Here is a 23,223-nt window from a genome sequence, read left to right on the forward strand (position 1 = left end):
ATCGGGAGGATGAATAGGTGTTAACGCTGTACAGAATGGGGGAAATAGTATTTCTGGCTGAGGTAAGGAACACTATTGTGCAAAGATCTTGAGTCACGAAAGAGCATGGGCCTTTAAGCTACTCAGAATGTAAGCACTGCCTAAGGAGGAAAAGAGACGAGACTGAAGAAGTAGGCAGGTAACAAACCTTCACTTAGAAGGTGAATAATAATTCTTTGCCCTACAATATATTGTAACCCTTTAACTACAAAGTTATTATGCCTGCAATTACAAATACATAGAATTTCTCCTTAAGTATTCTGTGGCACTTTTACTCTGTGAATCAGCCTCTTTCTAACTCTCTGTCTTTCCTTGATATTCTTCTGAATTATTTGAACTTTCTATTAGTCATCTGTTGTATTCTTTGGCTTCCCATTCTCCCAACCCCAAAATATGACCATTACCGTAGGTGTCAGTCTGTGACAGTATGATTCTCTCTCTACAGCCCTTTCAGGAGAGTTCATCTACTTCCATTACTTCTGTCTTTTCTTTTGTAGATGACTCCTCAGTCAACATGTCCAGTCCTGGTCTGTTCCAAGCTCAAGTCAGCCATTTCTACATTTACTTGGACTTTTGGCCCTATTTTGCAAGCATGTTAAATTTAATAACATGGCTAATACTGAACTATACTTCTCTCCCCCAAACTAGCTTCTCCTGTGACTTCTTTGTTTCTGTTTTTCCGTATTCTTCTATCCAGTGTCAATAGTTATTTTTTATGTCTTCCTTTCTTCTTCACATCCAATCTGTTGTCAAGCTCCGTGCAGTCTTTTCTTATTTCTCTTCCACGTATGCCCTTTTCACTTTTGGTTTATACTGGTCACACCTCAGTTTAGGCACTCATGAATTTCTCATGAATTTCTGGAGTACCAACACAGCCTTCTAATGGGTTTCCCTAGCAGTGCTCTTTTTTCCTCCTCCAGTCTGTCCTGCATAAAGCACCAGATTGATCTTTCAGAACCATGCTTTGATCATGTCACTTACCAGTTTTTTCTACAGCGTCTTCACTGACTTTGTGATAAAATACACACCATTCAGCTTGTATCTAAGACCCCCTTTCTAGCCTTTTTACTAGTTCCTATATTCAGCTCTAGCAAATCTGGTGTATTTTCACTGCTCCAAATGCAGCAGTTGGCTTTCTGCCTCCTCATGTTTATTCTTGCTGTTTTCTCTCATTGGAATGCTATCTATCCCTAATGCTATCTACCAGAATCCTGTAATACCCACCCCAGATATCAACTACTTTTTGAATTCTTCTGTCTCCCTAGCTCATGTATATCATTGTTGTTTGAATCATTCCTTTTGATGTTTAGATCTTGCCTATGTGAGCAATTATACATTTTATCTATCCTTTAAAATTGTAGGAGGTAGGAACAGTTTTATGGTTACGTATTAACATCCCTCAGTATCTAGTCAAATGCTCTGAATATAGTCATCCAAAAAAATTTCTTGGGTAAGTGACAAGGAAAATTTCAGAGGAGTCACTAAGACCAAGAAATCAAAAAAGAGAAAATGAGAGGTTATCTACCAAATTTGTAGAGAATTTTTTATAACCGTAAATCAATATATATAGCAGTATAAAAATGTTGCAGCAAGATTGCCACATGATTTTGTTTGTTTTCTTTTTTTCTGTCTGGATATTTTTATATTACATATAATAGGCCTACTTGGAAGAAAAAAGTGGAAAAGTACACAGAAAAAATTATCTCTGAACTCTTTGTTGTTCCTAATGTAAATGTAATTGTTTTACTCCACTTTCATCTCTCTCTCTGGCTTTTCAAACAATTTGAAGGATTGTACTAGCATACTTTCTCAAAATTGGACTCTCATCTAGAGGTAGAAAATGACTGGTGCCACGAAATGGTTCTTGGCACAATCCTGGGTATTCTTCCACTTCTATTTTTTCATTTCTTTTGTTTATCAAATAATGTTTGAAGAGCTACTATGTGCCAGGCAAGATTTTAGGCACTGGGGATACCACAAGAACAAAATGGACTGAGATCACTGCTTTCAAGGGGCTTACATTATTGGGGGCTGGTGGAGGATGCTTACAACCATAAGGCTTGTGTTTGTGAAAATTCTTAAACCTAGTTGAGACTTAAAATCTTAAGAGGGAAATAAGACTAGGGGACTGATGTCATGAATAAATTCATAAAAACCGTTATAAATAGTTTTTAGGGTCACCAAAATAAAATAGAAAAAGTGCCATGAAAGTCAGAAAACAGTGACTTGGTAAAGAATAAATTGGGTGGTGGGGTCTGTTTTGGTTTAGAACAGAGATGGCTTTTCTGAGGAAACCTGCTGAGATGATTTGAAGCAACCAGTTATTAGATCTGGAGACAGAATGTTTGAGGCTTAGGCAACAAGGGCAAAGGCCCTAAGGTGGGAACAAGCTTGGCATGATACAGGAAGACAAGAAGAAAGTCCGTATGGGTGGAGTGAGGCGGGGCTGGGGGGGGACTGGTGTTTGTATTAAATGGGGAAGAGACCTTAGCTAAGATTAGTCAGGTAGTTTTGGCATTATGGATGGACTTCCTCACAGACCCTGACTGCTTAGATTATATCAGCTAACTCTAATTTATTCTCCAGATATGCTGTACTTCCCCTTCATAGCCTATTTGGGTAATTAGTTGCTTAATTACTCCACCAGAATATGAGCTCCATGAGGACAAGATTGGGTCTTATTTATTCCTGACTGAGTCTCTTGGCCGGTTTGGTTCCCCTTGCAGATGTGTACTGTTGGGCAGAAGGGAGCCACAGTGCCTCAGTGCACCTATCACCAGCACCAGCACCTCGAAGTGAATGTTTCAGTGATAGTGGGTCGTTACAATCACTGTATGATGTAAAATGCAATACTGTATAAAAGGAAAATATTCCATAAGAAAAAAGAGTATTGGACAAGAAATTGATTCTGGCTGATGCTTCTTTTTTCTTGCTAAGTCATCTTGAGGAAATCACTTAGTTTTTCTGTGCTTCAACTTTAATGTAATAAATATTTTTGAGAGCCAGTTACGTATGTTCCTTTGTTCCATGAACAGTCATTATAAATTCGAAACCCTTAGTGCTTTTGCCTTAGGGATACATTCTGCACACTAACTTCCTTATTTCCAGTCAGATTTCCAATAATTCCCTTCATCTGAAACAAAACCAAAACTTGTGGAGAAGGGTCTCTAAGCAGCAAGAAAGGTAGCTGTCATACATCTTATGCACATTACTTGGCAGAAGAATGGGGACCATTTTTATTCCATGGCCTATTGACTTAGAATTGTATTTGAAAATAGGGTTACTCATTTACAAGTTTCAGTATCTATTTTCTTCTGGTGCCATCACTTTTTCCTAGATAACAGATTAGAATTTGGGGGTGGGGAGTTATTAGGTTGACATTCTGAAAGGTGGAAGCTGACAGGAGAGAAGACCAAAGAATCACTAAATAGAAAATAAGAGCAGTCTCAGGGAATTGGGGAGCCTCTGCAAGCCTCTGTGCAAAGTCATAGATACTCATAATAAGTAATGCATCATGAAAAGCTTTGAATTTTGCTTATTGTATGTATTATGGCAGGAAGTATAAATACACTTTAGAAGGATTTCTATCAAATTGTTTTAAAATGCATTTCAGATTTTGGAGTTTTCATTCATGCTGATTAAAATTCTTACATGAACATGTTTTAGGAAGAATTTGAAAATGAAAGGGCCTTACTGGTTTACTTGATTTAATTGGTAATATCCCTGGCAAGATCTCATTATTGCTTCAGTTCCTCAGAGTATTGAATAAAATGAAAACATACCGTTTTTAGAGACCCTGATTGATACCCAGCGAATGCACAGCAGTGTGGGTATTCATTCCCCTCCTGATAGTCCGGGGACTTAGATCTTTTATTTGCCCTCCTGAAGTTTGCAGTATAAGCTGACCTCAAGGAAGTGATATGGTTGGACGTTTTAGGTGGAATGGTTGGAGGAGAAAAATGAGAGCTGACTGCAATCTTTAATTCACTCATTTAAAAAACAAAACCAATCGGAAATTCCCTGGTGGTCCAGTGGTTAGGACTCAGAGGTTTCACTGCTGGGGCTCAGGTTCACCTCTTGGTTGGGGAACCAAGATATCGTAAGCTGCGTGGCGTGGTCAAAACAAAAAACAAAACCAAAAAACACTTACTAATGGAATTTACAATCTTACCTCTGTCAGTAACACAGGAACCTGAACTGTTTCTCAGTATTGTCTTGGTAATGAAACATTCATGCATCTGTACCTTTCCAGAAAGGGTTATAACTGGGGCCCCTCCATGGGTTTAGGGACCTCTAAAACTGATTAGTGTGCTAAATTTGTGAATGAATTTACTACAAGTGATAAGACCCCCCAGAAATGGTTAAAGACTACTGATATATACTTTCCTTTATAACCACTGACATGAGTTTATGAGCAAGGTTACCAAGATTAAGGTAAAGTCTGAGACTAAAAGATGAGGAAAACCATACTATACCAGAATTGTTATTATCTTTTAACATATTCTAGGTAGCTTTGGGTACCTTTTTAACTATAGCACAGAAGTAATTCAGGGACCCAACAATGTTCCTAGTTCAGACTGCTCAAATGTAAATAGTTATTTTCAGAAACTTTGGTTTTCCTTTTTAAATGCCTCATTATATTAACTAGCATCTTAAAATGAACAACCCAATGTAAGTCAACAGAGACTAAAATCCTGAACTTTATTTATAATAAGCAACTCTTTAATGTTTAGGTTTCTCAAAGTGAAAAAAAATCCTATTTTAAGGTTTATAAAAGCAGAGTAACAAGGTTTTGTACGATTCTAGGATTATTTTTATATAGCATTGGTTCTCAAAGTGTGCTTAGGGGATCCTGGGGAATTTTTGAGACCTTTCTAGCAGCGGCTTAATGAGATCAAACTATATTCATAATAATTCTAAAATGTTATTTACCATTTTCATGCTCATTTTCTCTCTAGTGTACAGTGACTACATGATGTGTGATATTACAGAAGACTGAATGCAGAAGCCAGATGTTAAGAGATTTGCAAAAGTAGAAATTTTTTTGATTTGGAAAATATAGTTATTTTTCATAAAAGTACTATATTAACATGTAGTAGGTTTATTTTTAATGAATTAATAAATATTTAAAAAAATTTCCCTTTTGGGACTTCCCTGGTGGTTCAGTGGTAAAGAATCCACCTTGCAATGCAGGGGACGTGTGTTTAATCCCTGGTCAGGGAACTAAGATCCCACATGCCGCGGGGCAGCTAAGCCTGCGTGCCGCAACTACTGAGCTCGCATGCCACAACTAGAGAGAAGCCCATGCACCGCAACGAAGAGCCCGCGTGCCTCAACAAAGATCCCACATGCGGCAACTAAGACCCGATGCAGCCAAAAATAAATAAAAATAATAAGTATTTAAAAATAAATAAAATTTCCCTTTTAATTTATAGTATGATAAATATCAATATTATAAGCTACTTAAAAAGTATTTGGGATCTTCAATAATTTTTAAGAGAGTAAGGAGATCATGAGACCAAAGTTTGAAAATAAAATGTGTTCCTTCCCGGTTATTCATTGTTAGAAAACTTAATATATAGCATTTCTATTGACTGGAACAGACTTGGCAACTGTAGTGGGTTGAGTAGTGTCCCCCAAAATTTCATGTCCCCATGGAACCTCGGAATGTGATCTTATTTGGAAAAAAGATCTTTGCAGGTGTAATTAGTTAAGAATCTTGAGATGAAATCATCTTGGATTTAGGGAGAGCCCTAAATCCAATGACTAGCGTCCAGAGAAAGGAGATAGAGATTTGCATACAGAGAGACAGAGGGAATAAGGCCACATGAAGACCCATTTTAAGAAGGAGGCAAGGGCTTCCCTGGTGGCGCAGTGGTTGAGAGTCCGTCTGCCGATGCAGGGGACACGGGTTCGTGCCCCGGTCCGGGAAGATCCCACATGCCACGGAGCAGCTGGGCCCGTAAGCCATGGCCGCTGAGCCTACGTGTCCGGAGCCTGTGCTCCGCAACGGGAGAGGCTGCAACAGTGAGAAGCCCGCGTACCGCAAAAAAAAAAAAAAAAAACCTACCAAAAGAAGGAGGCAGACAAGCCAAGCGACGCCTGAGGTCACCAGAAGCCAGAAGAGGCAAGAAAAGAGTCTTATCTAGAGACTTCAAAGGGAGCATGGTCCTACTGACACCTTGATTTTTGGACTTCTAGACTTCAGAATTGAGAGAGAATGTTTCTGTATATTCAGCCACCAAGTTTGTACAGCAGCCTTGGAAACTAATATAGCAACCTTATACTCAGTAGGAGAGAATGAGAGGAACTCCCACCTCCTTTTTGCCTTAGGAGGAGTGCTTTCTCTTCAAAGTTACCCATCTTCTCTGCCAGGAATCAGATATCCTCTGAGAGGTCTTCAGCTAAGTCCCAGGCATTTGCACTCTATGAGAAACTAGTTAACCTAGAGAGTGCTAAGCGGTAGAATGTTTTTGCTAATTTAGCGGAAGTATTGCCGACTTCCAGATTGAGTTATTTGGTAAAGTGGAAAAGAAAGAGCTGAAATCAAATATTTAATGTTTAGCGACCTTTAGAGGAAAATTAAAATAGTGTAATGGATATTAATCATTAAATTACCTTGACTGTTCATTGTCTGTTATATACAGGTCCGAAAATTTATAGTTTTAATTCTGCAAATGATTCTGGTGGTCCTGCAAATCTGGATAAATCTATTTTGAAAGTGAGTATCAAGGTTTTGAGTCATTTCAAGAAATGTTACCTTAAAAAAAAAGATATACTCTTTAATGTAAGCAAGTGATGGAGTGTTTTAAATTTTTGTAAATAGTACAGTAATTCCTCATCTATACTAAATAAAAGTAAATCATACACATCTGTTGAGAGCCTGTAAGAAATTAAGGAAGAGCTGGATAAGGTCCAAACTTCTAAGTATATCATACACATCCTTTCAGGTCTGACTTAGTATACTTTTCCAGCCTCCTCTCTATTACTCTTCTCCACTTAAAATTTTAGTTCATATCTCATTGTTCCCCCAAATCCCATATGATTTTAACGATTCCAGGCTTTTGTCCATGGGCTCTTTGCCTAGAATGCTTTATTTCCCTTTCTCCATTTGTCACCTCTGTGAAGTCCATCATAACTCACCAGGTTATTTTCCTGGTGGTTCCATCAGCACTTCTTACATCTTTCTAAATAATGACGTGCTGGATTACAGTTTATCTTTTTATATATGTTTCCTGTGCTAGACTGAATTCCTGAAGTATGTTTTTGTGCATTGTTCGTAGTGAGCATTCAGTAAAGATGTGATCAAAAGAAGGTATTTTTGAAGGTAGTTGGCTGTATAATCTTAGGTTAAACATATGGAAACAGCAGAAGGTAAAATGGCCAATAGGAAAAAACAGAAAACAAACTCTGGAAGCCAAAATAATTTGTGTAACCTAATTATTACAATTTATATAAGTTTTTACTTTTACTTGATTTGCCCTCTTTTTAGTGTAGCATCCATTCTTTCAGGCAATGTGCTTGGGCTGGTTTACGTTAAGGCAAATTTCTGGGTTCCATCCCCAAGGATTCTGATTCAGTATGTTTAGGATAGGGCTTAGGAATCTGTCTTTGTGGTGGCAATCTAAGGGTGGTCCAAGGACAGTCTTGAGACATACGGCTTCAAGAGGCTTTATAAAAGGATTTTTGCCTTGCCACATGTTGTTGCTTTTTCCGTATCCCATTTTTTCTTAAATATATGGTAGGAATGTGCCCCAGTGAATGGTATTCCAATATATGATAATCACTGTATCTGATTTCAGCTGAAATTCTGGGCTTGGTTGGAAGGGATATAGAAAACTGTGTGATTTGCTTCTAATTATTTAATTATTAAATGTTATTTAATAATTTATCTTCTAATTGATATGGCCTTTTTGGTCTCAACAGGTGGTAATTAATAACAAACTAGAGCAAAAAATTATTGGAGTGATAAATGAGCATAAAAAGCAAAATAATGACAAGGGAGTGATTTCTGGAAGACTGACTGCCAAAAAATTACAGGTATTTTGCAAACTTTTTTTTAAGTTACTTATTTTTAGTGGAGCATTTTTAAGACAGCTCCACATGTGAGATAAAATGACTTTTCACCTTCCATTGAAATTTCATATAGATTAGTTCCATCTGTAAGAATAAGGAAGGAACTGTGCCAAAAACAAGTACATGCATTCACATAGTGATATGAAAACTAAATTACATTCCCAGAATTATGTTGGACTTGTGGTGGGCACTTTCCTTACATTTTCTCTGACACACCAATCCTGGAAGGTATTTTGCCCCATTTTTCAAATGAAGGAAATGAGGCTTGGAAAGATTACATATATTATAGCCTGAGGTTTTTAATTACTAAGTAGCAAAGTAAGCAGAGTCTGGATTTGAACCCAGTCCTGCCCAGCTGTAAAGATCATGCTTTAGAAAGTACAATAAAAAGCTTTATGTCTGAACATGTTCATTGAAGCACTGCTGATAATAATAATAATAAAAAAAAGAAAACATCTTAAGTGGTCACCAATAGGAAAATAGATTATGATATGTCTACCCAGTGGAATATTCTGTAACTATTAAAATTGATGAACAATTTCTAATAATTTGGGAAGATGCTTATGTTATAATGTTAAGTAAAGTTTGTTTTTACAAAATCATAGAAAAATGACTGAAAGGAAGCATACTACATTGCAAACAGTATCTTTAGATAGTGAGAATATGAGCAGTTTCTCCTGGTCCTTTTTTATTTATCTATAGTTCTCAGATTCTCAATACAGTGAGAGGGACTTCCCTGGCAGTCCAGTGGTTAAGACTTCACCTTCCAATGCAGGGGGTGCAGGTTCAATCCCTGGTCGGGGAGCTAAGATCCCACATGCCTCGGGGCCAAAAAACCAAAACATTAAACAGAAGCAATATTGTAACTGAATTTCAATAAAGACATTAAAAATGGTCTGCACATCAAAAACAAAATCTCAATACAGTGAGCACATTTAACTCTTCTAACTGGAAAAAAAAGAAAAAAATATTTTTGAAGTTATAATTTGTGTCAGAGTTTCTGGTTTAAAATGAATGGGAGAATAGACTTAGTAATGAAAAAAGAGAAAATTGACAGAATGACTTTTTTACATTTTCCTTTCATAGGATTTATACATGGCTTTACAAGCATTTTCATTCAAGACTAAGGACATTGAAGATGCCATGACTAACACACTCTTACACGGAGGTGATCTTCATTCTGCCTTGGATTGGCTCTGTTTAAACCTTTCAGATGGTAAGCAGTATTGTCATAAATGTCTTTCAGTTTATAAAACCTTTTGAAATAATTTCAATGTTTATGATATTTGTATCAAGCTTTTGACTTGTACTGAAAATTTTTTTCACTGTTATAATTATTTTTAGGATGTTCTTACACTTTTCTAGTCTTTTTAGTATATTCTTCTTAAAGGTTGTTGTCTGTGCAAGAAGAAATTACTTTTGTGTGTGTTGCTTTCAGTTGTTGATAGCCATTTTACAATGCACATAACACAGCAGATTCTCAAAGTTTGCCTGTCTGTAACCTGTCAGGCTGTGTATCCTCGTTTTGGTTTAGAAATTAGGGCTGTCTGGCTTTGGATAAATAATATTTAATTAAGCAGAGCGTCAAGGTTGTAATCTTTGGCAAGAACCTGAAATGCATATTGCTTCTATGACTGATTAAGGATACTGTCACATGTTGTGACAGGCAACCAAAGAGAGGGGAGGGTTAAGATTTTCTTATGGAAATTTAGGAGTCTAGCATATTGAGGGTGAAATAAATGGTCAAATAGAGGTGGGCTGGTTATCATCTAGAGAGTGTTCCCACTGGTTTGATAATAAAACGAGGTTCATCATAGGATTTCTATTCCTAGGAGATGAGCAGTAGAATAAAATTAGGTGCTCTTTGTCTAGACAGTTTATGTGAGTGTTTAATAAATATTTGTGTGTTTTATGTATCATGTACATGTTTATTTTCATCCCAATTTCTCTTAAGATGCACTTCCTGAAGGATTCAGTCAGGAATTTGAAGAGCAACAACCTCTAAGTAGGCCAAAATTTCAGTCTCCTCAAATACAAGCCACTATTTCACCTCCACTGCAATCTAAAACCAAAAAACAGGAAGAAGATCCTAAGATAAAGGTAATTTAAGAATTAAACATTTAAAGTTGTATAAAATCAGAATGAAGCACATGTAATAGTTCATAAGGGTATAAATATTAGGTTACAATAATGTTTTTACTTACTGAAAATGTCTAATGGGTTTGCCAAACTCTTCTATCACTGTCAGTTTCAGTTATCTATTGCTACATAACAAACCACCCGAAAATGTAGTGACTTAAACCAAGAATTTCTTATGATTTTTCAGTCTGAACTGGGCTCAGCTAGGCAGTTCTTCTGCTCCATGAGGTATCTCCTCAGACTGGAACATCCAAAATGGTTTCTTTACTCACATGACTAGGTGCCTCGGCTGGGAGCTAGCAAGTCATCTCTCTCTCCACATGACTAGCTTAGGTTTCCTCTTCTATGGTGATATTAGGGTGGTCAGACTTCTTACTTGACATATGGCTTCCAAGAGCAAGTATCTCGAGATAGTAAGCCCCAGTGTACAGATTTTTATCAAGCCTCTGCTAGTATCACTCTTGCTAATGTCCCATTGGTTGAAGCAAGTCATGTGGCCAATTCAAAATCTGTATGGAAGGGGATTACAGAAAGGCATTAATACTGGAAGGTGTACTTCATTACACTTCATTATGCATTACACCTAACTACTCTGCATATTGTAAAACATCTATGAACATGCGTGAACCTAGAGAACATTATGCTAAGTTAAATAAGCCAATCACAGAAAGACAAATACTACATTATGTCACTTATATGAGGTACCTAATATAGTCATATTCATAGAAACAGAGAATAGAATGGTAGTTACCAGGGGCTAAAGGGAGGAGGGGCAAATGGGGAAATGTTGCTTAATGGTTATAAAATTTCAGTTATGCAAGATAGGTAAGTTCTATACAGCTGCTATGCAACACAGTGCCTATAGTTTACTGTACACACACACACACACAAAAGAACACACAAAAATTTTTGGAGGTGATGGATATGTTTAGTACCTTGATCATGGTGATGATATCATAGGTGTATGCATGTCCAAACTCATCAAAATGATGAGTCTATATGTATATATATACAGTAAATAATTAACATTTTAATAATATGTACATTAAATATGTGCAATTTTTAATGTATCAGTTATACCTCAGTAAAGCTTAAAAATAAACAGCAAAAATCTGTGGAAACATCATCCCCACAAAACCACTGTTTTTAAGGACAACACTAGTTTTTAACAGTTCTTTCATTTTTTTGCCTCTTTATGTAAATGTATTCTTCAGATCATGTAAGTTTAGACTTATTAACGTTTAGTTCCACTCATTTGTCCTTCACTGAACAGTACAGAATGTGATTTTTGAGGCTTATGTGTCTACTGTTTCTGAGTGTAAAGAAATTATAAAAGCAGTGACACTTGATGATAGTTTTGACACCTTTTTCTAATTTTGATTTTTCAGATATTTGTTTTTTCTTTCTAGCCAAAAAAGGAAGAAAAAAATTTGGAAGTAAATATGAAAGAATGGATTTTGCGATATGCTGAACAGCAAAACGAAGAAGAAAAGAGTGAGACTTCTAAAAGTTTAGAAGAGGAAAAATTTGATCCTGTGAGTAGAAATTTATATTGGGCTTCTAGCTGGATATACCTGGCAAAATATTTAACTTTTGTAAGACTTAGTTTCCTCATTTGTAAATGGAGGAAATAGTTACCTCTAGGGGTTTATGTGAGGATTAAATAAAATAACAGGGAAAAAATGACACAAAATAACTGCTCAATATATGTTAATTACATTCCTCCCATGTTTAAAGAGATAATCACCAAGTATTTTTAAATGATTGTTCTGTGTAAGGAGTATGCTAAATTATTTGGTTAATTTTAAAAAGCACCTTCCTTTATAGAGGAAACCCATTGCCTGGAAAGAGAAAACCTACATATCATAAGATAAACTAAAAATATTAGGTTAAGTGAAAAAAGCAAGTTGTAGGAAGAAAATAGCACAATACATATATCTGATAAAAGACTTCTGTATAGAATTTATAAAGAAGTTTTAAAAGGACAACAGACACTTTACAGAAGTAGATATATGGATGGCCAATAAACATGTAAAAATAAGTCCAACATCGCTAGTCATGGGAAAAATGAAAATGGTAACTGCAGTGACATACCACTATGTATATATCAATCAAAATGGCTAAAATTAAAAAGATCAGTAATACCAAGTGTTGGGAGGATGTGAAGCCACTGAATACTCATACACTGATTGTAGGAGTATAAAATGAAATGGTACAACCACTTTGCAAAACGGCTTGGCACTTTCTTATGAAGTTAGACATACACTTACCATATGACCTAACAATTTCATTCCTAGGTTTTTACTCAAGAAAAATGAAAATGTCAACAAAAAAAGACTTATACACAAATGTTCATAGCAACTTTACTAATAACAGCCAAACACTGCAAGCAACTCTCAAAAACATTATGTAAGAATGAAAGAAGCCAGGCAAAAATGAGTACATGCTGAACAATTTCATTATATTAAATTCTAGAAAAGTCATCTATGCAAAATGTGTCTCTAGTGAGAGGAAGCAGGTTAGTGGTTGCCTGAGTCCAGGGATGGAGGAAAGAGACTGACTGTTAGGCATGATGAGGAAACTTTTGGGGATGATGGCAATGTTTTATGTCTTGATTATGATGATGGTTACATGGATGTATACATGTGTCAAACACATTCACTTATACACTTAAAATGACATTTTATTAGAAGTGAATCATACTTTTATAAAGTTGATTTAGAAAGACAAAAAGGAGGTTGCAGAACAGCACGTGTAGTATAATGAACTCATTTGAGTAAAACAATACACACACACACATATATTTACATTCTTATGTATGCAAAGGAAACATCGGGAGAGATACACAAGAAGCTATTACTAGTGATTAGGACTGGGGTTGGTAGGGTGGGAGGGAGACTTCTTTTTTATACTCTTCTGTATCCTCATAAGTTTTTTTAACCATGTGCCTTTATTAAAGTAATATAAACAAATAATTTAGGACAGTTACACGTGTTACTTTGAGGTTCAGAGAAAGAGGTCTCTTCTGATAGGAGCATTAGGTCAATACTTCAAAGAAAAAAGTGGGACTTGAAGGATGCATGAAGTGTGCATAGGCAACAAAGAATGGGAAAATGACCCAGATGGGTGAAATAATGTGAATAAGGGTACAGCAGTGGAATTGTGCAAGGGGCCTTTGAGTATTAAACAATAAACAGGATAAAATGTGTAGGTGAGTACTGGCCAATAGGAGTAAACAGGTGAGTTAAACTGAGACTAGAAGATTTTGATGCCCAGAAAATGAATTTGACAGCTTTTCCTACTGATTGTGAAGAGTTGCTAGAAGTATGGGGTCAGGTGATCGACAAGAAGAATCTGACATTTTAGGGCAAATTTAGTAGTGTTTAAGGTGATTTGCAAAGGGTAGGGAGGCCATTTTGGCAGCTCTTGCACTTGCTCAGGTGTGAAATAATAAGGTGCCAAATTGTAATTTGCAAGAGAAACATTTAAAGCAAGAATCAGTAGAAATTGATGATGTACTGAACATAAAGGTTAAGAAGCCAAAGTCAGCAAGAGATTCGTAGGTGGAGGGATGGTGGTATCAGTGCCATAGATAGGAAAGATTGAACGAATGAGTGTGATTTAGGTGAAATTGAGGTGATAGCCAACCCTTCTATCTGTTACACTGTATTGATGTTTGCTTCTACACAAAATGGTCCCAGAATTCAGGTGGTTGTGCTTCCTTAGTTGTCTCTTTTCCCTTTGTCTCAGCGGTTGTCTTTCATAGCAGCACTGCACATGCCCTCTTCTCCACCCAGAGCTTTAATGCGTCTCATCTGCTATCAACCTAACCTAAAGAAAAAAACAGTAATTTGAGTTTAGCTTTAACTCTGTCTAGTTTTTGCTCAGCAGAGTTAGGTCCTTAAGTTTTATAGCACCCATCTTCCCCAGAGGCCTTTTTTTTTTTTTTTTAATGTCCCTGGCTATCTTCCATAAGATAAAGATTATGGGAAGGTAACTTTCAGAAATGAGTATTATCCTATTATTGCATATGTAATCCTTTAAATACATGTATTTATAAAATGTATAAAAATTTAATTTTTCTTTTTACAGAAATGAGCTCATACTTATATTTTATTATGTAGTTTGCTTTATTTAATGTGTCAAGGAAGTTTCTCCATGTGGATCACCCTCATTCTTTTGCTACCTCACTTTCTTTCCCAATGGCTGACTAGTTTTCTCTGTGGAGATGTACCACACTTGATTTCCAGTTTTCCTTTTCAATCAGTACTGCAGTAAACATCTATGTACCTGCAAATCTGCACATTTGTATCATTTCTCTATGAAAAATTTCTAAAAGATTTGTTGGATCAAAGAATAAGATCAAAAGATCACAGGTTTTGATATAATACATTGACAATAAACTAATCTTGCTCTTCTTTTTATTTCTTTATCATCATCTTACTTGGAACAACAGAATGAAAGGTACTTGCACCTTGCAGCAAAACTTCTGGATGCAAAGGAGCAAGCAGCTACCTTTAAATTAGAAAAAAACAAGCAAGGCCAAAAAGAGGCTCAAGAAAAAATAAGGAAATTTCAAAGAGGTAAACACTTTAAAATTCTCAGACATATAAATATCTCTTCTCTATTGGCCTTCCTAGGATGGAGGTTGCCTCTTTTTAATATGTCTGCTCTTTCCTAACAGTTTATAATTGGGATTAGCAAACTTTTTGCAACAAGCCAAATAGTAAATATTTTAGGTTTTGCAATTTGTTATGATTACTTAACTCTGCTGTCACAGCATAAAAGCAGCCATAAACAATACATAAGCAAATGGTTATGTTCTTATAAAACTTTATGGATGCTGAAATTTCATATATAATTTTCACGTCACCAAATATATCTTTTTGTCTTTTTCAACCAGTTAAAACATGTAAAAATCATTCTTAGCCCACAGGCCATATGGAAATAGGCAGCAGGGCTGGATTTGGCCTGCAGGCCATAGTTTGTTAACCTCAGGTGTATACCATAAAATACCATCTCCATTCAAGAACAAGAGGTGGATATAATTCCATGAGTGTTTATTTCTAGTGAAGATGTTTTTCCTGGCCTTCTACATCTGTTAAGTAATTGTTCTGAAAATGTTAGTATATGATGTGAAAATAAATTGCCTCTGACTTCCAGCACAAATTCCTAGAAGGAAGTGTTGAATAATTGACTACAAGGAAAAAGAAGGAATGTTGTTTTTTTAAACCAATTTTTGCAAAGTAAAAAGGCATGAAAAACAAATACAAATAAAACAAAAATAAGCATCATGGTTTTTTTGGTAGAAATGGAAACTTTAGAAGACCATCCAGTATTCAATCCAGCCATAAAGATTTCACATCAACAGAATGAAAGGAAGAAGCCTCCAGTAGCCACAGAAGGGGAAAGTGCTTTGAACTTTAATTTATTTGAAAAATCTACAGCTGCTACTGAAGAAGAGAAAGGTAAAATGAAGGGAAAGTGTTCCAGGGTATAATTTGTAAATAGAAAAATGTCAAGGACTGTATAATTGAGAAATTGTTACTTTGTATTCCAGCAAACTACATAAGATGGCAGTAAAGTTATGCTTCCACATACTGTCTTGGAAAAGTAATAATTATGATAACTTATATAGCATTTTGTAATTACAAACATCTTGCTTCGGCCTCATCTCTCTTCAGTCCCTCCTCCAAACTCCTGCCAGAATTATCTTTCCATAACACAGATCAAAATGTGAGTTTCCTGTTAAAAATTTTAATCACTTAGCAACTTCAAACCTGTATCATGGCACTGAAGATCCTTTCCACCTTATTCTCCCAGCTATGTACTACAGCTACATCATTCTTTAAAACATATATTGTTTCATGGCTCCATGACTTTGCTCATCCTGTTTTCCCCTTCTTGGCCAACCTTTCCCTTGCTTAGGGGCTTGAATCAAATAGCACCTCTTCTTTAAACCTTCCCTGATTCCTGCTGTGCCACCAGAGTTGTGTAAGTGTGTTCTTTTTTGTGCTCATAGGTAAATTATTGATATAGCTAGTATATTTATCAGTCTGTAGTACAGTCAGTTGAGTCCCACACTAAATAGTCAGTTCTTTAATTGTACATTCTTTCTACAAATATTTATTGAATTTTTATTGTTCATAATATCAGGTGCTACATGTACAGTTATTAGCAAAATAACTTGATCTTTGCCCTCTTCAAGTATACAGTCTAGCAGGGAATGTAAGCTTTAAACAGACACAGATACACAATTACAAACTGTGATGTGTGCTGTTGAAGAAAGAAAACTGGCTTCCAATAATAGAGCTAATAAGGGGGCCTAATTTGCATTGGGGAAACCTTGCTGAGGTCTTGCTCTGAGATCTGACAGAATGATTAGGTATTAGCCTGGTAATGAGTTGGTGGAAAGAACTTCTAAGGAAGGAGACAGTACATTGGAAGTCTAAGGTGGAAAAGAGCTTAGAGCATCACTATTCAACAGAACACACTATCATGGGAATGTTCTGTATCTGCACTATCCAATGTGGTAGCTACTAGCCAAATATGAGTACAGTTGGCCCTTGAACAACTCAGGGGTTAGGGCCGCTGACCCCGGTGCAGTCAAAAATCTGCGTATAACTTTTGACTTAAACATAATACTATGTTTAAGTCAAGCATAAATACTAATAACCTACTAATGACTGGAAGCCTTAGTGATAACAGTTGATTAACATAGTTTGTATGTTATATGTATTATATACTATATTCTTACAATAAAGTAAGCTAGAGAAAGAAAAACATTATTAAGGAAATCATAACGAAGAGAAAATACATTTACAGTACTGTACTGTATAGATTCTGTGAGTTTATGTTATCTATGTACAAGATGAATCGTCTGTCAGTACCTATATCAACATTGTCTTATATGATTCAAAACACTGTAGATGTTATACGTATTACTAACACTAGACATCAAAAATGAAAAGATAATGTGCAGAAGAAATTCTTAGTTGTTTATAGGTATAATGATTCATGCATTAATAATGAAGAAGCAGCAATATGATTATTTTACTGGTACCCTAGTGTAATCAATACAACTGCTTTACTTCACTGTTAGTTTAGCCTTATACACTAATGAAAGAATCATTATAAAATTTTTATGGCATACAGTATTACAGTAGTATTCATAATATACTATTGGAAACACTGTTAATGTTTTTTTAAAAAACCACTTACCTATGATGATAGGCTGATATGCAGTTTCTCCAATTATGAGAGAGAGGCATTCTGTAAGAGAGGCATTCTGTAAGGTAAGGTAATTCTTTAAAAGCAAAGTTATAAAACAAAGAAAATAACACATTATTAATTTTATATTAATTATCACCTCATGCCCGTGTAAGGATAGGCTATCCACTTCAATATGTCTTACACATGATGTTCTTCATGTGTGTTTTTGTATACTTATTGAAAAGAAACCTGCATATAAGTGGACCTGTACAGTTCAAACCTGTGTTGTTCAAGGGTCAACTATATCGAGCACTTGAAATGTGACTAGTATAACTGAGAAACTGAAATTTTAATTTTAATTAATTTAAATTTAGCCACATGTGGCTGGTGGCTACTGTATTGGGCCAGGCAGGTTTAGAGCATTTAAGGAATTGACTCATGACCAGTGTGGCTACAGCATAGTGAGCATGATGGAAGACTGACAACAAATAGGCAGGGATGGGCCACAGAGGGCTTTTAGGCAGTAGTGAAGAATTTGGACTTTATCTTATACGCAACATGAAGCTATTGACAGTGGTGGTAGTGGCAGCTGTTAAGCAGAGAAATGACATCTGATTTATATCTTTTCAAAAGAGAGTCTACCAAACATTGTAATTCAGAGTATTCTAAACAATTCATTGCATGGATTGTATCATAGATATTTTACAAGAACACATAACTTAAGATACTTTTTTAAAAAGATCCAGATTTTCACTGATTCTGTCCATCAAGAGGATTTCCTTACATTACTTAAAGAAGAGTAAGCCTTTCTGCCTGTCTTATTTTAAACCTATTCTCTTTTAAAAGTCCGTTCCCAAAAGTGAGAGAACATTAATCTTTCAAAAGAGACTGTATATTACTACATAACCATTTTTAAAGAACCAATCTTTATCATTTTAGAGAAAAAGAAAGAACCTCATGATGTAAGAAATTTTGACTATACTGCTCGAAGCTGGACTGGAAAATCTCCCAAACAATTTCTGATCGATTGGGTCAGGAAGAATCTTCCCAAGAGTCCAAATCCTTCCTTTGAAAAAGTTGCAGTAGGTAGATACTGGAAATGTAGGTATGTTTTTGGTTAACTGTATGAACTTATAGAAAAATCTAAGATGAAAATCTTTTTTTTCTGATGAGTTAAGTAGATATTTAGGAAGCTAATTCCACATCTCAGATTGATAGTGCTTATAAGTCATTATGTAGTATGATGTCTTCCATGGGAATATTTAATTTAAATAATTAAACTACAGGTTAATGGAATTCTGACCTTTTTTACTTCATCAATTTTATTTTAAAATGTATTTGGCTTCTTTGTAGGGTAAGGGTAATCAAGTCTGAAGATGATGTACTGGTAGTATGCCCTACAATCTTAACAGAGGATGGCATGCAAGCTCAGCACCTGGGAGCTACTTTAGCTCTTTATCGTTTAGTGAAAGGGCAGGTGAGACTTTTTAGACCTAAGTGTTTCAAAAATCATTTCTGGAGTAATGGGTATATTTTGTCAACATAAAACTGTACCTGCATGTGGAAGTTAGTTTTTAATTATGGCCCTTTGTGCCAATTTTCTCTTTACTGAGTGCTTCTTCTGATTAATCCTTGTTTCTGCTTATTTATAATTTTGACTTCCTGTCACTTCCAAACATAGTTCAGTCTTTCTCTCCTTAGACCAGAGGCTCTGAACCATTTGGTCCAGCTTTGTAAGCTATACTAATTTACAGATTAAAAAATAGTTGTGCTAGAGTGGTTGAATTGAGAGTTTTTAAACATTTGTTTTCCTTTAATGTTATATTGTCTCTCAACTTTAAAAATCAGACACTGGTTCCAGTTTTCACTTTTAGGTTATATTGACTATAAGCTTCCAGTTTAAGGAAAGATGAAAATAAAGTATTACTGAAGAGAGCACTTTTAAGAGAACACAATGCTCTTTTTTTTGGTTGGGGGGTATTGTCAACATCTCCTTTTTATAATAAACGTATATATCTTTCTTCATGGGGAATTAGGACTACTGAAAATTTAGGCACTGATTAAGTGGAACTCCAACAATAGTTCTTTTCCATTTTGTGTCAGTAAAAGTTCTTAATGTCTTTATTTCCCTCATTTTGCAGAATAAGGTATCAGAAGCTAAACTTAATTGATGGAAGTGACTGTCAGTGTTACAGAAATAATTGTGGGCTCTTTTATAACACAGAATTAAGATAACTTAGTTTCATCCAGTGGAGTTCATTTAAAATACTTTGACCTGTAATATTATACAACTGCTGGAATCTCAGAGGGAACTTTGTTTTAAAGATGCTTTATGGATCATCTGTATATTTAAATAGCACCACTGTAGGAATAAATAATAAATATGTATTTAATAGTTTATTGTGTTCCGGGAATAAGCACGTTACATGATTAACTTAGTTTACCTCAGAGTATGCCTGTAAGGGAGGTACTATTATTAGCCCTATTTTACAAACTTAGAAACTAAGACACCAAGAGGTTAAGTTACTTGCCCAAGGTCACACAGCTAGTAAGTCTAGAAGCCTGAATATGATATGCTATTTATAAATTTGCATCATATACATGTATATCTTATATTAAAGTAGTAACACTAGTTTAAGAGACATTTTAAGAAGAAGGCAGCTATCCTTTTAAGTTCTAACCTATTGAATTTTGGTGTCCAGTAGTTAGTGAAAACGACATAACTACTGTGTTTTCCCTTTATAGTCAGTTCATCAGTTACTTCCGCCCACTTACCGAGATGTCTGGCTGGAGTGGAGTGATGCGGAAAAGAGAAAGGAACAGTTAAATAAAATGGAGACCAATAAGCCACGTGACCTTTTCATTGCCAAACTTCTGAATAAACTGAAGCAGCAGCAACAGCAACAACAGCACTCTGAGAATACGAGAGAAACCTCTGAAGATCCTGAGGAATCTTGGGAAAATTTAGTTTCTGATGAGGATTTTTCTGCACTGTCCTTGGAATCAGAAAAGGCAGAAGATTTGGAGCCGGTTAGAAACCTCTTTAGAAAGTTGCAAAGCACACCTAAGTACCAGAGACTGCTAAAGGAACGGCAACAGTTACCCGTGTTCAAACACAGGAACTCAATTGTCGAAACTCTTAGAAGGCACCGGGCTGTGGTGGTGGCAGGTGAAACAGGGAGCGGCAAGAGTACTCAAGTGCCACATTTCCTGTTGGAGGACCTGCTTCTGAACGAGTGGCAAACAAGTAGATGCAGCATCGTCTGCACCCAGCCCCGGCGGGTCTCAGCGGTGAGCTTAGCCACAAGAGTGTGTGATGAACTGGGCTGTGAAAATGGACCTGGAGGAAAGGTGAGACACTGTCCAACCTCACCTCAGAGAGCGCTGACCTCACTCAACCTGTGCCCTTGGGACCCAAATGGAGCCTTTGCCATATATGAGTTTTGACCGATGCTGTTTGTTCAGTAGCGTATCTCAGGTGTTTCTCATGTTTTCTTGGATAGATGTGATATTATGCACTCTGCTGTATATGAAAAGGATTGTCAGTAATTATCATTAAAATTCTCACATAAAAGGAAAAATATATGCACTTTAATAATTGAGTATTCAAATGTATTACATACTAAGTGATCATTCAAAGAATATAAACACATACAAGTATAACTGTAATATCAGATATCTCAAGTATTTGGAAATCTTTTCTGTGGGATGTATTCCTGAATGATTTTCATTAGTTCAGTGAACAGAAGGAAAAAACAATATAAAAGAACATGCCAGACTATTTTCAAATCCTGTATATAAAAAAATAATAGAAAAAGTACTTAAATATCCACTGTCACACACTTTGCGATAAAAGTATACACAAAACTGGCCAGACCTTAACCGGAGTGACAGCAAAGTATAGGAATTAATAAAATTGCTTTAGAACCAAATGTAATGAATTCCCAGTTCATATAACTCAGTTTAATTATACTTTGAATTGTTCTTTATAAATATGATACTTAACATCTTTGTCTCTATCTTTAAGTTAGGTATCCCTTCATTAAAAAAAAATTTATTTGGCAATTTTTCTTGGTTTCTCTCATGAAATGTAAGAGGAAAAAGGACATAATTTCTGTCTTATTAGGAATTTACATTAAGGGGATGACAGACATGTTTACAAGAATAACAAAGGAATGACTGAAGGAGAAAGAAAATGTGATGGGAATAGAAGTGACTTCAGGATTCCCATCAGGCACCACTGGTTTTTAATGGTTGCATCTTTTATGAGATCTTGATAGAAAAGTAGACCAAATTGTAGGAGCTTCTCTAAAATTCTCTTCCTCAGTACCTCAATATTTTGCTCCAAGATAAGAAATTGATTAAATCTATTAATATTTTTGTAATAATGTTAATGGTACTCAAAGCAGGTGAACAGCTTTTTGTTTCAAAACTGAAAAAAGGTTTTTCTTGTTTAAAATTGCCAAAACTAATTTTATAGCTTTATATAATTGAAAACCATGGGAAAGTAATAAATTGCACTAAACAGATTCACTTAGACTGCTCCATATAGTAGCAGGATCAGCACCTGTACTTTTTAAAGCTTGTTTCCTAGATCATTTGTGAGACTCTAATCTTGGCCTTATGTTTTCCCTTCAGAATTCTTTGTGTGGATATCAGATCCGGATGGAGTCTCGAGTGAGTGAATCTACCAGGTTACTCTACTGTACAACAGGGGTTTTGCTAAGAAAACTTCAAGAAGATGGTCTCCTAACTAATGTGTCTCATGTTATTGTAGATGAGGTGAGTTGATTCTGTAGTCATCTTCAGAAAAAAATTCTAAACATTTTTGTATTAAAAAGATGTTACTTCTAAAACTAGCTGACATTTTCTTCATGCTTATTAAATGCCAGACACTTTACATATAATAATTATTTAATTTCCTCTACATATAATAATTAATTTCCTCTAACAAATGTGTCTCCTGTAAATTGATTTATTTAACAAATGCTGTATAACATTTGCTATATGCAAGGTGCTATTTTAAGGACTTCATATATACAACTTCATTTAATCCTTCCAGCAATCCAGTGAAGTAGATATTATTATCCCTATTTTACAGTTGAGGAAACTGAGGCACACAGAAGTTAAACAGCTTGCTCAAATTCACACAGCCAATAAGCTCTACAACTGGGGGTTCAAACCCTGGCAGTACATCTGCAGCCATCTCTTACCAGTCTGCTGCCTCTCAACTACATTTGTTAAAGGATTTTCTCAGATTCTTATAAAAAACAAGGAATCCTCATCAGAATGTCATTTTCTCTATAGATATACCCCTACTTGAATCAAATTTGAATGCACACTAAAATTGAATTATGCCAAAAGTTTCACATTAGAATTATTTTAAATGGTATACTAGCCTAGTATATGTTAAACTGACTTGCTTTGTACATAATTTTTTGAAAAAGAAATAAGATATACAGCATTTCTATTATTCAAAAATTGAAATTTTTTTCAATTTTCCCTGATGTAAAGTTTCTATGAATGTCTGTTAGTTCACCAAGTTCAGAAGGCATTAGTGAAAGTTCAGTTGTTCTCTGATTTTTAATTAATAGACTATACATAGATTATTGGGTTATTTTCCTCATTTTGGTTAGTAAGTATTAGAAGTATAGAGAGATACAAAAATGAAAATAAAAATTATCTGTAGTCTCATCCAGAAAAAAAATTAATGTTGACATTTGTGCATTTATATATGTGTGTTTAGCATGTGCGATA

At 35.4% G+C, this 23,223-nt stretch overlaps 1 protein-coding gene across 2 annotated transcripts in view; it reads left to right on the forward strand.

Moving 5' to 3' along the window:
- The window catches only part of DHX29 (DExH-box helicase 29), a gene marked incomplete at its 5' end in the record, with an annotated part of 46,814 nt that overhangs the window by 1,111 nt on the left and 22,480 nt on the right, over nucleotides 1-23,223 (forward strand). The window contains 11 exons of one of the 2 annotated variants that reach the window (XM_079703907.1): nucleotides 6,687-6,760; nucleotides 7,966-8,079; nucleotides 9,202-9,331; nucleotides 10,070-10,215; nucleotides 11,664-11,789; nucleotides 14,711-14,837; nucleotides 15,564-15,722; nucleotides 18,406-18,571; nucleotides 18,820-18,943; nucleotides 20,212-20,817; nucleotides 22,105-22,248. In XM_079703907.1, coding sequence (XP_079560033.1) covers nucleotides 6,687-6,760; nucleotides 7,966-8,079; nucleotides 9,202-9,331; nucleotides 10,070-10,215; nucleotides 11,664-11,789; nucleotides 14,711-14,837; nucleotides 15,564-15,722; nucleotides 18,406-18,571; nucleotides 18,820-18,943; nucleotides 20,212-20,817; nucleotides 22,105-22,248 — 1,916 coding nt within the window. The remainder of the gene's footprint in view (nucleotides 1-6,686; nucleotides 6,761-7,965; nucleotides 8,080-9,201; nucleotides 9,332-10,069; nucleotides 10,216-11,663; nucleotides 11,790-14,710; nucleotides 14,838-15,563; nucleotides 15,723-18,405; nucleotides 18,572-18,819; nucleotides 18,944-20,211; nucleotides 20,818-22,104; nucleotides 22,249-23,223) is intronic. The other variant, XM_079703908.1, reaches the window with a different exon arrangement.

Source organism: Hyperoodon ampullatus (genome assembly GCF_949752795.1).
Source record: "Hyperoodon ampullatus genome assembly, chromosome: 4".
NCBI lineage: Eukaryota > Metazoa > Chordata > Mammalia > Artiodactyla > Ziphiidae > Hyperoodon > Hyperoodon ampullatus.